Below are 18,040 nucleotides of genomic sequence, written 5' to 3'. Positions count from 1 at the left end.
GGGTAGAGATACGGCAACCGCTGTTTAACGGCCTACTTGTTCGATGTTATAGAGTTAGCATTTGAATAGAACACTTCTGGTCATTTAATAAGCCAAAGGCTGTTATGTTTACTTGTCTTAGACTGTTGTACAGCCAGTAGCTGTGTTAGGACTTGTTTGTGATACTGAAAATAACCTTTTTTTTACTATCTGTACAGAAGTGTTTAAATGATTCACATGTGGACTGTAGGCTGTTAGAAGGGCTATATAACAGTTCACATAGCCGTATTTCATGTCCACCATTTTGTTCCACGTAACCTAAAATACTTACCAAATAAATCTACAAGATTAATGCAGATTTATCACAAAATACGCAGATAGAGCGAATGAGTTTTGGTTTCATGTTAAAATTAATTACCGTAGTATAATTATAATGCCAATAAAATTTAAAAAAATGAAAATGTAAATTTTCCTCTCAGCCAGTTTTAAATATTTCAAAATGAATAAAGCGTCTTTACAGAGAAAATTTTAAACTCAAACTCAAACTCAAACTCAAAATCGTTTATTCAAATTAGGCTAATAAATCAGCACTTTTCGAACGTCAAAAACAAAAGACAGCCCCCAAAACGCCCGCCCTTCACCACTTCCTATGTGTTTTTGCTGGGAAGAAGAAGTGGCGCAACAAACTCCCCAGCAACACATGTCTGTCTGTAAGGTTTGAAGAACCAGAATGTATACAAAACAAGTCAAATAAAAATATCATTATCACATGATAACCATTATATAAAATTAGGAAAGAAAAAACAATACAAACTAACACAAGTAGGCTAGCACACAGATTTACACCCATAAATACTAAGCACTCAAGCATTACTTATAGTCTATTAACTGTATCTAAAGCCTCCTGTTACTGAAATAAAAATGTATTTTTAACATAAGCATAAAATCGGCGTGCCCACCCACATGCGCAGATGGTTATGTTGTAGCTGTACAACACAAACAAGGTGTACCTGCTAGGACTACAGTATTATTATTTTCTCCAAAAAAGCTAATAGAAAATCATACTATTATTAATAGTGTCAACAGCTACCAACACGACCTGGTACCGCCAGCAGCACCCGTTCACGAGTATAACGCGAGGATCAGCCATCGCCCCCTTCGCACATTTTTGAGGGAAGGGGACAACCCGACCCCCAACGCTACCGCTGGCCATACCGTCTAAGGGAGCATGACGTGCTTGCAGCTATTCAACAAAAGTAGAACATGTAAGAAGTACTGCAGTACTAGCAAGCCATAAAGCAACAACGCTAAGTAAAATTTAACAGAAGTTCCCAAAGTAATTAAAAAAAGAAAAAATCAGAATTAATGTCTGAAGTAATGTCAATCAATGTAAAAAATAATCATAATAAGTTTAAAATTTAGTTATAGCGATAACAAGAATGAGCTGCCTTGCGTTCAACTTAGCGACCAACTATTCCTATCATTTAAATAATCATTAATGCTATAATAAGCCTTCTTTGAAAGAATTGACTTTACTTGTAATTTAAATGCATGAAACGGTAATTGTAGTAAAGTTAGAGGTAGTTTATTGTAAAAGCGGATACCGAGCCCCAAAAATGATCCATGAACCTTATGAAGTCTGTGAGTGGGTACACACAGTTTGTGCTTGTTTCTAGTGTTAATACTGTGAACATCGCTTTTTTTGGTGTACAAATGAATATTTTGCCTAATGTAAAGTATATTGGCATAGATAAATTGTGATGCCACAGTAAGAATGCCTATTTCTTTAAAGAGCTCTCTTAGCGAATGTCTACTACCTAACCGGTATATCGCACGAACAGCTCGTTTTTGTAAAACAAATATGTTTTGAATATCAGCAGCTTTGCCCCACAGAAGAATACCGTAGGACATAACGCTGTGAAAGTAGCTAAAATAGACTACTCGAGCTGTTTCTACGTCAGTGAATTGTCTTACTTTTCTGACGGCGTACGCAGCTGAGCTAAGCCTTCCCGCGAGGCTAGCTATGTGCGAGCCCCACTGAAGTCTGCTATCGACTGATATACCAAGAAATACTGTGGATTCGACAGTTTCTAGAACCTCGTTACTTAATATAATATTCGGGCCTAGGTTTTTCACGTTCGGTAGAGTAAATTTAAGGCATTTTGTTTTCTTCGCATTTAAGACCAAGTTATTAGTACTAAACCAGTGTGTAACCAACGAAAGTGCACTGTTTACGTCGTTAAATTGTTGTTTGTCATTTAGTTGTCAATATGTATACATTTCACGATAAAGTTGCATTCCCATGGCATTAACATGATATAGTATATAAAACAGGTACTACCGCGTGTTATATTATAATTATAATCCGCCGGAGTTAGTTTGTGCCGAATCCGTGCACTTCGTACAATTGTCAAACTAATATATTAAAATGTGGAAATAATTTAGGACACTAGTGAATTTAAGGTAGCTTACTGGAGTACTTTTGTCCGATTTTAACTGTGAAGGCTGTGTATTTAGCCACTTATTACTCTTTATTACACATTATTATCATGTACGTTGTATGGTTCACACTGTGTTCCATATAGTGCCGTAAGTCAGCCTTAAGTCCGATGTTACTACTTAAACTGCTATTATAATATAAATAAATAATGTCGGGACACACATTTAAGTAAGCGAAAAATTAACTAAACTAACAACGAATATTGATTAATAATAAAATCCAGAACGAGCTTACAAAAAGTGAATTGTGATAAATTCATTTCATATATTAAAATTTTATCCGAGCGACTACATTACTAAGTTAGCGACTGGAAATACAGAGGGCAACTTCAATATTAAGATAGAATCGATTTTTCTAAGTGAGGTTATACATAACGTACTACTAAATAGTTCACTTTGAGCAAAGTTTTGTAAGCTGCTTTATTAATGATTATTGGTTTCTGATATTCTTTTTTAAGATGGCAGAATTTTGAAAACGAATCACTGCAAACCCGACTCCTCGTAGTCTTGTCTGCCCTACCCCTAGAGTTCAATTCAAAACCGCGTAGGCGCGGAGGGGCGAGGCGGCCTGCGAGCTGAGGCGCAGGTAGTATTAACGCTCGCCGACGCGGCTGAGGCGCAAGCCGAAGCTGCGGTGGTGAGCGTGAAAACCATCTGCGACGATAAGCTCGCATGGGACCGCCGGAGCCCCGCAGCGCCGGAGCCGTGACAGAAGCCATGCTTCTGCATGTTGCATTGTGCTTCCATGCTGCATGCCTGCTTGCATGCTTCGCTTCAATCCCCTTCCCTCGCTCCGCTATCCCCCGCTTACCCCTTGATATCTTAATTATACATTTCCGATTAATATTTAGGAAATGTATAGATTTCCTAGGAAATGTGTCTAATGTAATTAATTTCACACATTTTGTATTCGAAACACTTCATTTAAGATAAAATGCCGCTCAGTATAAAAAATAAGTTAGCCAAATATTGAAAAAAATGCAGGACGTAACGTTGACACTCAAACAAACATTAAGTCGCTCAAATATTATGAAGCTGCTCATTTTGTATTTTAAGTAACTCAAATTAATGTTTGTAAGATACTATTCTGTTGATTTTTCGTCACTTGCAGTCAGTCGCTCACTTAGTAATTATATAACCCAAATTAATTAATTTTGACACTTAAAATTGTAATTCAGTCACTCGTTTAAATACTATCCTTTAATAAGTACGCATTTTCACTTGAACAGAACCTTTAGCACTAAAAGAAACAGGGACCTATATGATGTTTTACAAGGCCACATGGGTAGTGGGAATTCAGTTAGGGACTGACTGTCTTTTCAATAAATATTTTCAGGATAGTGTAGTATATAGAAAAGAGACCCAGATAGGTATTTATACTTTTAAGTGCCTTTTATGTATGTACTTGGTTTATATGTGCATATTATGTATACTGTGACTTAGAATCGCGATTTCTCGCGAATGGTAAATCCTAGGAAAAAAATCAAAAAACTATTTTATAGAGAATTTTAAGATCTACAACTTTGGTCTGATGTCTTTTTTTGATAAAACTCACCGTTTTCGAGAAAAATCCAGAAAACCTAAAATTTTGACGTTTGACCTCGAATATCTTTTGCCGCACACATGGGATCGATGGGGACTTTTGACATTTTATTTGTAATGGTTAACCAAGCTCTCCACCAAAATTCAGCTTTTCGGGAATTTTTGTTATTTCAAATGTCTATTTTGACCGGGCTAAATGCACCGCACGTCGAAAGTTTACCAATGGCGAAACGTGCGCAGTCTAAAGTATCAAAAGTTTCGTCATGCCTAGAGAAACTACTGAAAATTCTGCTAACTTCAGTCATAATAAGATGACGTGAGCTACAAATTTAGAATAGCTTCAAATTATAAATTAGGAGTGTACAGTGTCGAGTCATTGCAAAAGAAACGTTATTTATTTACGCTAAGGCTGCCGGCGCCACGGAAGGCATGACAAGACAATTTCACAATAGATACGTAACATTACATGCTATGAAACAATTTTTTAAACAATATCTGTATTTGAGTTATTAAATTGTTTGCCAGTCGACACTACATATAACTACTAACTAAAGGTAGATTAATTATTTTATGATAACTTTACATTAAACAGGCGGCTTAATTATGCAAATAATAGGGTATTTTAGTCTAGATGAGAAAAAAATTAAAAGTGTAAGTATTACAATGATTGTTTAGAGGAAAAGCAATCGGGAAATGTTAGTTTCACTTCGTAAGGTACATAAATATATTTTTTATTGCAGTTTAAAGTTTTTAGGTTTTTTTATCTGTCTTTGAACACTACGAAATGTCGCCGCCATGCTAATGACGTCATTACGGTAGTAAACAAAAGTGTCAGTTAAAATTTTCAATACTTATCAAAATATGTATTACTGACAGCTGAAGTTTGTTTACTAACGTAATGACGTCATGACCAAAAAACAATCATGGCGTCCGTTGTGTGCCGCGTTTTCGCGAAATACGCGCGAAATTTGAAATTATGATAAAACAATTAATTTATATTCGTACATAACGTGAGAAAAAAAATATTTTTTATTTTTTAGAGATATATTAAGACTAAAGGATTTATTTAAGATAAATTTCAAAAATGCATGTAATACCCTATTTTAAAAAATCTGAATTTACACAATAATCAGATTGTCAACTTCTGTATCACAATATCCAAATAATAAACAGTAAGTATCAATGAGAGAGAGATTTCGCAATGAGATTCTTGTTGAGAGTTTAGCACATACACAATGAAGATAACATCATGACTTGACAGCTTAAACATTAAGAAATGCTTTACAAAGTGATCAACTTACTTTCAATAACGCTTAAATAGCAAGCGATTCTTCGCAACAGGACAAGAAAGAGAGAGTCAATCGTAGCCTCGTTGTTGTTGCAATAGTTTTGCAAATACACTGCCTCCAGCAAGGCTGTCGACACGAGCGCACACCTCACGCAGCCGGATCCGACCACCTGGTTACGTACCCTTTAACTGCAGTACGTTCCTTGCTGTACATTTGTACTTTATTAATCTATCTATCAAAAATATATTCGAAGGCATTTTAAACGACAAACAAAAGTAACAGATTTTTTATCATTTATATTGTAAATATTTCACTATCGTCACGATAATAATTTACTGACGTAGATATGCTATTATCAAAATATCGTAAAAGTACGGCTTGCGTCAATTATTTATCTATGGAGGTCCAATGTTCGACGACAGATTTTGTAAAACCAAATTTTAAGGTTACCAAAACAACAGGAAAATTACTTAACATAATTGCAGTATGTTATTTACATTGTGATGGAACGTTATCCTGGAAAAAATGGTAGAGGCATCTATTCACTTTGCTTTAACACAACTACAATGCGTTGAACGTAATGAACATGTTGTTGAAACAACAGTGCTTTAGTCTGATTGAGAATACTTTTATAAGTTTATAAACATTGCAACAATGATGTTTTAATTCAGAGAACAATATAATAAACCACGAAGAATCATACTTATTTACAGGAAGAAGACGATAGATATCAGAGTTTCTTTCTACCTTGTTGATCACAGTTGAACAACTTCGCTTTTAAAATCTTTTATTCATCAAAATTCTGAATGTAAGCCGTAGGTACAGCGGCGAAAAGAAACTATACAAAGACCTGTCTTACTTGACACTTGACTGGAAAGTAAGTACCGTCTGTAATCTGTATGAAGCAATGAAGGTTTCGCTGCGACTGCGCCGCCCGCGCCGTCAAAACAAGTTGCGCAATGCGCTCGCATTCCGCTTCTGTGGCGGATGTCACACTCACAAGATTGTAGACCGTAACTGTGCTTGTTATTTGCTCTTCGGATGTTTACAAGCTATTGACTACGCTCGTTAATTAGAACATCATTTTTTATTCAGTCTGGTACTCGAAGTGTCTATCTATCTACAGTTACATTTACTTTAGACTTTCACATCTCAAAAACAAAGATTGCACGCACCTAGATCTAAAACCTGAAAGTTAGATTGGTATTGAGCTTCCTGACTTCCAAGAACGAAAGTTTTAATTGTTTACATTAAAACATTATAGCTTAAATTTTTCAAAATATCATCATCCTCCGAGCCTTTTTCCCAAACTATGTTGGGGTCGGCTTCCAGTCTAACCGGATTCAGCTGAGTACCAGTGCTTTACAAGAAGCGACTGCCTATCTGACCTCCTCAACCCAGTTACCCAGGCAACCCGATACCCCTTGGTTAGACTGGTGTCAGACTTACTGGCTTCTGACTACCCGTAACGACTGCCAAGGATGTTCAATGACAGCCGGGACCTACAGTTTAACGTGCCATCCGAAACACAGTCATTGGTGTCTAAGATATACTTAGAAAGTACATACAAACTTAGAAAAGTTGCATTGGTACTTGCCTGACCTGGGATCGAACCCGCGCCCTCATACTCGAGAGGTTGGTTCTTTGCCCACTAGGCCACCACGACTTTCAAAATATGTACTTGCAAAACAAGATTTATTGCTCAACATTCGATTTACGAAATTTTGTTTTCAAGTTTGTCAGGGGAAAGTCTTAAGTTGTTAATTATAAAAGTGAGTTTACGTGGCTTCATTTCGGAAAATAATGGTGGTCGCTAGTTGCTCTGCTGTTGTTGGTGGCTTGTTATTGTAAGAGTTGTTTGTAAACAGGATCTTTTACCGTTACGACACAGTTTTGTTTCAAAACAAAATATTACCGTTATGTAAGTTAGAAAGTTGCGAAATAAATTATACTTCTATCAAAGAAGCTAAACCAACCAAAACATATCATTTCTTTAATTATTCTGCAGAATACGTGCATGCAATGGATTCCTGATTAACAGTAACTGTACTTGAAACCGGTCACACGAGAATTTATCTATTTGACGCGCAGTTATGTATATGTAAGCATGTTTGAAGGTTTTCCTTTTCCTCGATTATATAATGTTTTTCTTGGAAACGATCGATGAAAGTAGCGTGGGCGGAGAACAGTTGACCTATATGAATGACATGTTGTACGACCGTGAGGATCACAAACAATAATAAGTAAGTTATTGCATTGATTAAAATTCGAGTTTATCTTTTTCATTATTCAAAGAAATGTGGCTTTCATCAGCACGTTTTTATGAATAAATAGCGTTTTATGCTAGGGTGAGTCCGGAATGATTGCATATGACAGAAACGAGACGTGGCATTCACGCAGGCGCGGTCATGTTGCGTTTGTTTGTAAACATGTCCACTGACTACTGAAGGTTACTCATAAAGCCGACTTGCCACCAACCCGGCATTTGGCTCCAACGTGGCACTACAAAAAATCATGTCTGCATTTGCTATGAAGCACGTTATGCAGGCAACCAAAACAACACCGTCAGACTTCATTTTCGACTTCACTAGTAAGGGAAACAAAGGTCGATTCTACCTTGTCGGAAATCTTGTAAATTCCCAAACATTAAGTGAACCTATTCCTAGAAACTTTTTTAGATTTTTATATAAAACCGAACTTTAATTCAGGATGTTAGTGTACGGGAGATATTCTTTGAAATAATATTTTCTGCAGGTACTCAAATAATCTCAATCTTAAAAGCTATAGAAATGAATGTCCTAATGAGGAAACGTTGGTAAACAAACAGGGATCCAAAACAAGAGTGACGCATCACAAGAATTTCCAATGCAAGCCCAAAGGACGTGAATCAGTGTTTACCACACATTCTTTGTATGAGCGGTGGGTTACGATATCTACCTTAAAAGGTCGTGTTTCTTACTTACCTCGTTCCGCAATAAATAACGGCTTGGCTAAGTGCGTATGACGCCTTAACCTAGTTGCTGGCGCCCTTGGTCGCCATCTGCCCATCTATTTGTTCCTGGATAGACAAGAAAATAACTAGCTTTATAAATAGAACTTATTTTTAGAATGTTGTTGTTCTGATAGATTTATGACAATCGTTTTAATAACTGCTTAATACTAGAGATTGCTAATGCTTTTTATGGTTCTCAAGTTTTCAGCGTTACCAGCGACGATGCACTGATGGCAAAATTTCTGATGAAATATAACCTTTTTTTTTCTAAGAACAGTAGAGATGAAGGTCATTAATTACGGTTTCCCACATAATTTGCTCCACCTGATAGGTATAAATGGATGGGAAACTACATTTCCTGAACAATACAAAGGACCATGTTTACAGAACCTAGCGAGTAGCCCTGTAACCTGTTGAACCTAATATGGTTATCTCAGAAGTTAGTTTCAAATGAAATCTCGTGAAAAAGTCAATGACAGCATTTCTGCCATAATAGGTACTTAACACGTCCACTATGTTTCTGAAGCTTAGGTAATCATTTTTCAACAAATAAACAGTCGTCATATATCATCCGTCGTCATGAAGTGCATGTCAACTGGTAGTAGTATACCTTACAAAAGTAAAAGTTGTTTTAAATTGAAAGGAACTTTCTTCTCAGACAATAACCACTAGACTAAACGTCTCAGTCCTGCTAATTCCTGGATTAAAGTTTTGTTGCGGGATCGCAATCCCCAATAACCACACGTCCAGGACTAGACTAAAGAAAGGGATGATGCTAAGTGACGACTTTGCGCCGCGTGAAGAGTTTGCAAGTAGTCTTTTGTCACATGATCGCGTACTTTTACGGCTCATCCAATAGGTGCCGTAAAGACCTTTCGCGACCATGTGCTACAAACTCTTGGCTGCAAGGGTCTCAAAATGAACAGCAGTAGGCTACGGTCTGGGGGTTACAAACCACAGAAATGAAACTGACATTTTGGGCACAGAGAATAAGGTACCTATTAGGTATTTGGAGCATTCATTACATTACATGGAGTGTCTTGTCGGTTCTTCTCCATGACATCAACTCTTTGGAAGAATGCATCTTGCTCCAGACTTTTCATAAGGAAACTGTACTGAGTAGGTACCTATTTGAAAAAGAAAACCTTTGACCTTTACTTGGACGGAAAATGACGAGGCGTCGTTCTTGCATTTTACCTAATTATTTTTAGCAAAAAACAATTTGTCTAGGTACTTATAAATAGGCCGTTTTTATCTAGTACCTCCTGTGTTGTGGCCAGTAGGTACCTATAGGAGTGTAGGGACGGTAGTCGTCTGTTAAGTAGTACTTAAGTTTTTTTTAAATGCCCATGTAGGTCATTTAAATTAAATAAACTCGGTACCTACCTATGTAGGTGGTAATACCTAACTAAGCATTAAAATATAAACAACTAAATTCTATTTTGTTATTTCAATTTGTCAAAGGAACTTGATATGTATTCCAGAAGCAATAACATGCGATTGCGATTCAAATTAAATTACAAATATCGGGAATTCAAATAACAACATATTTTGTACAAAAATATTTACCTAGTTACTTATACTTAAGCTTGGTTAAGTAATTAAACGTGAAATGATTAGTAATTAATTAGTAACACGGTAACAAAATCAAAAAATATTTAATTTGAAAATGACACAAACTTGTCAATTTGCAGACAGAATTATTGATAAACAAACGACATTGACTTGACAAGATTAGATTCAAGGTCGTCTAGTCTAGTAATGTAGGTATGAATAAAAGTTGGGTTATGTAGCAATAGGAAATTAAAAAATATCCTTAAGGAACATTCAATGAGTGGATGCAAATACTATGTTATAAATTAATTGCAGGAGATACTAAAATTAAGATGATAACACATACCTACGGTCAGAATTTCAGCCATTGCAAAATTATGACCTCGATTATTAAATTTGTTACAGTTTTCAACACAAACACCAAAATTAACAAATGTACAAAGTTTTCACTGACTGTCTGTATTGATAACTATTCACACAACTTCACAGTAATACACTTGAACGTTTGATTGCAATTTTCCTAAAAAACAATCACTTAAATTATTACTATCAGCCATTCAACCCAAAATCCAGCATGACAGACTATTACGAAGTTAGACATTGCGCCATCTGGTGGCTACTGATGCGACCAAAACAGAGGTCGTGCTTTATTTCCAGACGGAAATCGTCAATCTGTGCGGTGAATACAAGTGTTTATTTCCTGGTATTACAATTCATCCAATAGGTGGCGGTAAAGTAGCACTATGGTATATTACATAAAAAAAAAACAATAATCTTAGAAACTGATTTAATTAAACTAGGTAGGTACTTCGCTACGCTACAAATTGATGTCATAAAATGAAAAGATTTTAAAATTTTATTTTTCTGTTCGTTGCTAATACCTAAAATATTGTCAATGATGGCGTACGGCTATGTATGTGTTTTCAATCGCACTTTTACAGCAAACCGAACTTTAAGATCACAAAAAAACTTAACTGTTCTGCTCTTAGAATTGAGAGTAATCATCGAATGAAAAATAATTATTCCAGACAATACTTACGTTTGAAAAATATGGAAGGCAATAGCCGGCTGGGTCATCGTCTATGCCCACTTCCGATAAAATCGATGACAGATTTTTTGTAGGGGAAAAATTAAAATGGAACATACTGAAAACAATCGTGTAATGCACACGTGTCTCAGAAAATATAGGTATCTAGTCCTATAAAAATCGACCTGATTTTTTGTCCTAGTCTGACGAGGACGGGCAGCCTTGACGCAAAATATGAACTCTAAGCAAGTTCCTAATAAAATTTTTCAATAATCTGTTCAAGAGCACACACTACCTGAGGGCGGCACGGATCTTTACAGTACTCGTAGCACCCCTAGGGTTATGTACCGTGGGTGCCTCGGGTCCTACCCGTTCTATTTAGATGTGGCGCTGCATGTTTTCCCCTTCCATACTTGTATCTAACATGTCACATTCACTTCAACTCGTATATTTCAACTACATCGACTGAGTACACAGCCCGTCCAAGTTTCTTTGGGGGGTCTTCTTTGGTATGGTATCCATCTCGATGCCCATGACAGCCTGTTTCACAGCAACTTCACTTTCTCTTACGTGTAATGGGATTGGTAATATCAATAAAAAAAGGTCTAATAATCATACATTTATTATTCTGAATTTAATACTGTATTACATAGAAGAAATGCACTTCTTAGAAACATTCAGAAGACTTCCCTTTGGGACAGTTTTGTATAAGGAGTCTCTCTCCATATTTTGTCGCTCGTGATAATATTAATCAATATTTATGAAGATCTGCATTGCCACATACTTAAAAATCTATGTATATTTTTCACCAACTCTCAATTTTCGAAACTAAATCCTTAAATAGTAAAGCATAAAAGTACGATTGCCTATGATGTTGGATCAATAAAATTTTGCAAATTAACAACAAATAATATACTCTAGTAGTGCTTATACTGCCGCTGCCACATAATTTGTCAACAACATTTTCCATCACAATAAAGAAAACTAGAAATTAATAAAAAAACGAAATGAACATTAAATTTTTTCAATTCGGTGACCGCATAGAAAGGCATTGTGACACATATCCAACATAGTGAATACTCATTTTTTTGAGAAAACACACAGCAAGAGAGAAGAAAATACTACCAATATAAATACAGACATCTTATTCATTCAGTCAAAGTGGAACATGTATAAAATATTTATTAATAAGAAATAATCAGTCTTGTTTAGAGAAAACATTTTGTCAAAACGCGGTGAGCACGCCTTGATATAAATATTATCACAATACAATATGTCAGATATGATGTCATCCCTTCTCATGGACGTTACTAGTATATAAATCGCCTGCTACGCTACTTAGTGTTATTATCACAGTTGTTAGTAGAGGTGGGTGCAGTACTTTGTACATAATAATACAGGAGCTACCTGCGATCCGCGACCAATCCGGACACGACACACGATGGCCAATCTAAATTACGCACGCATATCTAGCAGGCCGTTACCGCCACGGTTAATAAATAGTAAAAAAAAAACTAACGACGACTTCCCTGGCCAGCTAGCATTAAGATATCATCTTTAAGACGAAATTACGCACATAAATACACATCCTTTCATGGCAGTCTTCTCTTATAATGTACACAAATAACAAAGCAAGTCCGCATTAAACTCGTTACGAATGCGAAACTCACAAACACGTTGTTCACCCCTTAAATCCGTTTATTAGACCCATTGCTATTACATCGTATCTCCGGGATGTATAATAAAACAGGGTTCTTACTATAGATAATAACTTTTACGTCCCATTGAACTGGTTCATTTACGTCACCTAACGGTAAACGGAAAACTAAATTGAATAACAATAAATTATTAAATCTTACACCTATTATAATTATTATATATTTGTGAACGACTTGCAAGCTTTGTTGTCACAAACATTCTCATGAAATTCGTTCAAATAGTCAAAAAATATATTTTTGTCTAGGAAACACATTCCAGACTTTGGAAGTGTTCTTATGCATTAACAATTGACCAACGCAACGACAGGTTATATAGTAATGAAATATCACAGATTTTTCCAAATCTTTGGACAGTAACGGGCATCTAAATAATACATTTGTTACTTTCAGTATAATTTGTACCTATTGACTTTCTTATTAATATAGCCTTTAGAACCCGTGTACGTACAAAGAAATCCAGTAAGTTACTAGACGACTTATCTGAAATGATGTCATAAAAATAATCAAAAATAAGAACAAATCACTTATTTTGCTATGAAAGTAAATATTGTGGTTGATTATTTATCACACACAAAATACTAATCACTCTAAGTTAAATGCATGGTATATACACACTTCTACATTTTTGTGAATGGTAAAATGAGTTTTTATTCAAAGCCCAACTTTGTCTTAGATCAAATTGACGCTGACTAATTAGTATCCCTAGGCATAATATTCAAGATTATAAAGATCTAATCTTTAATAAAAAAATAACATTGAAATCAGTGACTGAAATGTCATTGACATCACTTTACATAAGAAAAATATTCACAATTTTATCTGGCAATACAGATTGTTACTATGAAGTATATCAAAAGCATTTTTTAACGCGTTTTTTAAGTATTTAATTTTCTAATACTAAATTGTCCCATTATCCACTGGATTCAATCGCTGATAGTAAAAATAATTTATATAAAATATTTCAGATAAATTTTCTGTCATATTAAAACCTTTCCCCTAAATTTTCAATCATCTTCTATATGTTTCGTGCATTTCGTACATCATACAGACACTTTTAAAGAAAACGAAAGGCACCCGGGATTACACAATTGGGTACCCACACCAACTACTACTCTAACAAATATAAAGATTAAATTCTAAAGTGGAACTGACAATTTTTTTTTCATAATATGTCCCACTGCACAATCATATTTTGGAAAAACTTAATTCTCTGTTGGTGGCATCCTAGCTATTCACAAATTCGGTGTGAAAATTGATACACAACTTACAGTCCTACATTTTGAGTTTTATCACAACTGCTCAAATATGCACATTACTGTTTTCTTATTGTATTTTCTAACCAACACTTTGTGTAAGTTCTTGAATCCCCTATACTTTAACCTTTATAGCATACCCAACCAACAGAGAATAATCTTATAAACCTAACACACATTAATATAACTTTAATTCAAATGGATCTGAAAGAGAATTCACAAAAGTTTTATGAATAGACAAAGTTTTTACGTTCTAAAGTAATCTAGTTGACAATGCAATTTTTAACATTAGTCACTATGGTTAGGATAATATTGTCCACACACTTTGTAAAAGTAATTTTGTAAGCCTTCAATCAGATCTAATAATAATAGATGAAATTAATAAAGTATTATTGACATCGAAAGAATCAACACCCCGCTTAGATTATAATGATTAACTGATATTTATAGCTCAAGTACCAAAACATGGACAATGAGAGAGCTTAAAGGGAAATCTATGATGAACATCAAGTATTACTATTATTTCGATAATGCTATTTATGCCTACAAATTGGCATGCGACTTTAAACCGGTTTTAGTTTAGGGCTTAGAGGCGGTGTGTCATCAAAAACTTCTTACTGCTGCACTGGAGCCGCGTAAAGCAGGGAGCCAGGAGGCAGGTGTGCGTAAGGCCCGCTTACACCCACTGCAGCTTGGTAACCGCAGGGTCCACCGCCGCCAACACCGCCGCCGTAAAATTTGCCGCCTAATTTGTAAAACATCAGTATTTCAATCTCATACATACTCAAACACAAAGTATATGGTACAGAAATTTAATACAAACCTAGCATCTCTTGATGATGAGGATGCATCTGAGGGTAATGCTGTGGGGTAGCAAAGTGTGGAGGAGGAGATCCATAAGATGAGCCAGTGCCATTGTTCTTGTTGCCAGCATTATTGTTGCGATACTGCTGCCCACCATTGCGCATGTCTGTTACACATATAGTTGAAAAATAAATTAATTTATTAAAATTCATGGCAATCTGTTTTACATTGTTTTTTTTACCAATATAACATTAAAGAAGGCTGTAAATACTAACTATTGTATGGGCGTTGACCATATCCGTTTTGTCCATTGTATCCATTTTGATATCCATTATTGTATCCACCCTGGTAATTGCCCATAGATTCAAAAACATTGGGGCTAGGGAAGGGCACTTGCTTTTGATAGTTATTTTGCCGGTATCCTTGATTTCCTTGGTTTTGGTTTGAGAATCGAGGAGCTTGAGGATTACCGCCACGGTTTTGGTAAGTGTTCTGGCTTTCTTCAGGATTTGTGTTGGCCATTTTGTTATTCCACTGGTTATTTTGTTGACGCGGCGAACTGGCACCACTGTTATTTTCTTTGCGTTGTTGCCAACGGTTACGACCTGACAATAAAAAAATATAAATTTATTGTACTTTTGTAATTATATTTTTCGTGTCTCATAAACTAAACTGTATTGAAATGGAAAACTTACCAGAGTTGTTGTTGTTGCTGCGAGCCATATCGTTTAATTTTGTTGGTGGATTCTGGCCAGTTTCTCGTAGGACAGCGAGTAAGCCGCGAGCCTGACGAGCATCTCCAGTTGTGAAGTAGGTATAAGCTGTTCCAGACTGTTGACAACGCCCAGTTCGACCTATACAAAATGTAACATTTTAATGTAGTTATTATGAATATTTATTAGTTATTAATATTGAATATGAAGGTTTATATATTTTGTTCAAACTAACCAATTCTATGAATGTAATCCTCAGACGAATTTGGGTAATCAAAGTTTATGACAAATTTGACGTCTTCGACATCGAGACCGCGCGCTGCAACGTCCGTGGCAATCAGGATGCTATTGACTCCATTCCTGAATTCGGTCAACACTGCATCGCGCTCAATTTGCGACTTGTCCCCGTGTATAGCAAGAGCATTGTGGCCCCTGCGACGTACAGCACGAGCAATATCATCCACCTGGAAATATTATGTTAAATCAGCCTATTCTCTGGTATAGGATTAAATAGATACCAAATTTTTATAAAAAATACCTTTTTCTTAGTTTCCACAAAAACTATGACCTTGTTATCTCTCTCTTGTGAAATCTCTTTCAGTAAGTTAGTCAATTTAATCTCTTTTTCGTGCTCTTCACAAACTTCAATTATTTGTTTAATATTATTGTTGGCAGACAGATTCAATGAACCAATATTTACTTTTACATAATCATTAAGGAAGTCTTCAGCAAGAGCTTGAATTTCTTTAGGCCATGTAGCGGACCACATGAGAACTTGACGATCTGGGCGAATCTGTTCAATGATCTTCCGGATTTGTGGTTCGAAACCCATGTCCAACATTCTATCGGCTTCATCCAAAACTAAGTAAGTGCAGCGACGCAAGTTAGTTGTGCCGCGTTCCAAGAAATCGATCAATCGTCCAGGTGTTGCAATCACTATCTCTACACCTCTTTCCAAGTCCCTTGCTTGTGGTCCCTTAGGTGAGCCTCCAAACAGACAAGTGTTTCTAATAGTGCCACGAGCACTATAACTCTGAGCAACAGATTGAATTTGCTGGGCCAATTCCCTGGTAGGAGCCAGAATAAGCGCAATAGGGCCATCCCCTCGCTGAATGCGCTGTTGATGGCTAATATGAACAGCGGCGGGTAACATGTATGCAAGAGTTTTACCCGAACCAGTGGATGCTATGCCTACCATATCACGACCAGACAGGGCAATTGGCCATCCCTGAGCCTGGATACCTGTTGGCTCAGCATACCCTTGTTCCTTGATCGTACTAATTATGTGATCAGGGAAATTGCCTTCATCAAAGACTTGATTAGGGCGGGGAACATTGTTGCCACTGACAGTTATTTCCTTTGAAACTCTGAATTTTTGCACTTCTTCATCTGAGCGACCCTCCACATTAGCATGTGGCTTGTAAAAGTCTTTCTGGATAGGCTCAAGTTGTGATAAATCCCACATTGGCTTTACCAAGCTATCACCAGGGTGTTTGGTCTTTTTTCCCCTCTGCTTCCCATTAAAATCAACATTTTGTTGCATATTGTTGGGATTGAAAACTTTTTTAGGCCCAAAGTTTTGCTGTCCATTTTGATTATTGAAATTCTTGGGACCATAATTGTTTTTTGGGAAACCTTGTTTCGGTCCACCAAAATCATTTTTGCCATTGTTATAAAACTGCATATTTCCACCTACTGCCTTATCTGCTTCATAATCATTCTTCTTTAGGGGCTGGTTATTATAATTATTTTTCATCTTGTTGAAATCTTTAGGCCCACCAAAATCGCCCTGGTTTCCACCATTTTCATTTTTGTGATTGAATTCATTCCTCATTCCATTAAAATCGTTTCTGGGCCGAAAATTGGGTTTGTTTCCCAGCATGTCTCAACCTTCATTTAGTAAGTGAGGTAACCGATGCTCTCAATGTATGGGACGACCTACTCAAGTACGTAAAGTTACCTTCCTGTAGTGTACCAATTTTTTTTTTGCATGCAAAACATAAGAATCTACGTATCAAAATATTGTTTACGTTGTTAAATTTATAATAACTACATACAATACTCACAATATTCTCAATTAAAATATTGTTCAACCACACGGAACTTTAGACACCAAGTTCACACACAATAGAAAGCAAATACTGAATTTTACCGCCACAGATTGTTTTTAAATATATAACACGCTGAAAATAAAGCGTTCTCTCAAACGTAGTAATGTAATGCTAATAGGGTATTTCCTACTTAGCAGTATAATAGTCGATAAAAAAATAGAGTTGTCAAGTTGTCATCGTAGTTTTGGCGTCAGCAACCGTGTAACGATATCCACCGATATCCACTTCATGCGATACAGAATACCAATGTTTTGAACTTATAGGTTGACATCAAAGTTCCGATGACAACTGAGGCCAGTTGACATCTGAGAATTCGAAAGTTAGCGAATAAGCCAGCAGTTACACATCAATCAACCGATGCGATGATAAGGTTGGGCCGTACATCCGTGGACCGTATCATGAAATTACACGGCACGTTAAATTGGTCATAAAAATATCGTAAACATTATTAACATTCCATTAATACTCCATGGGTGCGGGGGTAAGTCAATGACAACCAGTGTAATCAAAGGTATCGATGGGCCGAGGAAGAAGCCACCTCCGGGGTCTAGCATCGTAG

At 36.2% G+C, this 18,040-nt stretch overlaps 2 protein-coding genes across 3 annotated transcripts in view; both read right to left on the bottom strand.

The window, feature by feature from the left end:
* Nucleotides 1–10,382, bottom strand: part of LOC124635413 (3-phosphoinositide-dependent protein kinase 1) — a 70,528-nt gene extending 60,146 nt beyond the window's left edge. Inside the window, exons 1-2 of one of the 2 annotated variants that reach the window (XM_047171297.1) lie at nucleotides 10,202–10,382; nucleotides 8,273–8,367 (exon numbers count right to left, since the gene is read on the bottom strand). The gene's annotated coding sequence lies outside the window, so the exon portion shown is untranslated. The remainder of the gene's footprint in view (nucleotides 1–8,272; nucleotides 8,368–10,201) is intronic. The other variant, XM_047171298.1, reaches the window with a different exon arrangement.
* Nucleotides 10,383–11,488: 1,106 nt separating this feature from the next.
* LOC124634871 (ATP-dependent RNA helicase dbp2-like) lies at nucleotides 11,489–17,252 on the bottom strand. Its single transcript, XM_047170531.1, has 6 exons — nucleotides 15,909–17,252; nucleotides 15,606–15,834; nucleotides 15,353–15,511; nucleotides 14,933–15,262; nucleotides 14,677–14,823; nucleotides 11,489–14,598 (listed from the first exon to the last, which is right to left on the bottom strand). The coding sequence occupies exons 1-6, from the start codon at nucleotides 17,250–17,252 to the stop codon at nucleotides 14,468–14,470; spliced, it is 2,340 nt and encodes a 779-aa protein (XP_047026487.1). The 3' UTR covers nucleotides 11,489–14,467.
* Between the last annotated feature and the right edge of the window lie 788 nt (nucleotides 17,253–18,040).

This window comes from Helicoverpa zea, chromosome 12 (assembly GCF_022581195.2).
Source record: "Helicoverpa zea isolate HzStark_Cry1AcR chromosome 12, ilHelZeax1.1, whole genome shotgun sequence".
Lineage (NCBI taxonomy): Eukaryota > Metazoa > Arthropoda > Insecta > Lepidoptera > Noctuidae > Helicoverpa > Helicoverpa zea.
Note: the sequence above shows the minus strand (reverse complement) of the source record. Positions and strands in the feature narration are given on the sequence as shown.

Excerpts from the sequence above, each read along its gene's own strand:
- LOC124634871 (XM_047170531.1), bottom strand. The coding sequence starts at position 17,252 with ATGCTGGGAAACAAACCCAATTTTCGGCCCAGAAACGATTTTAATGGA. Across the intron at positions 15,835-15,908 it reads TTGTGGAAACTAAGAAAAAG|GTGGATGATATTGCTCGTGC; the intron begins GTATTTTTTATA and ends TAATATTTCCAG. Across the intron at positions 14,599-14,676 it reads TCATCATCAAGAGATGCTAG|GCGGCAAATTTTACGGCGGC; the intron begins GTTTGTATTAAA and ends TTTACAAATTAG.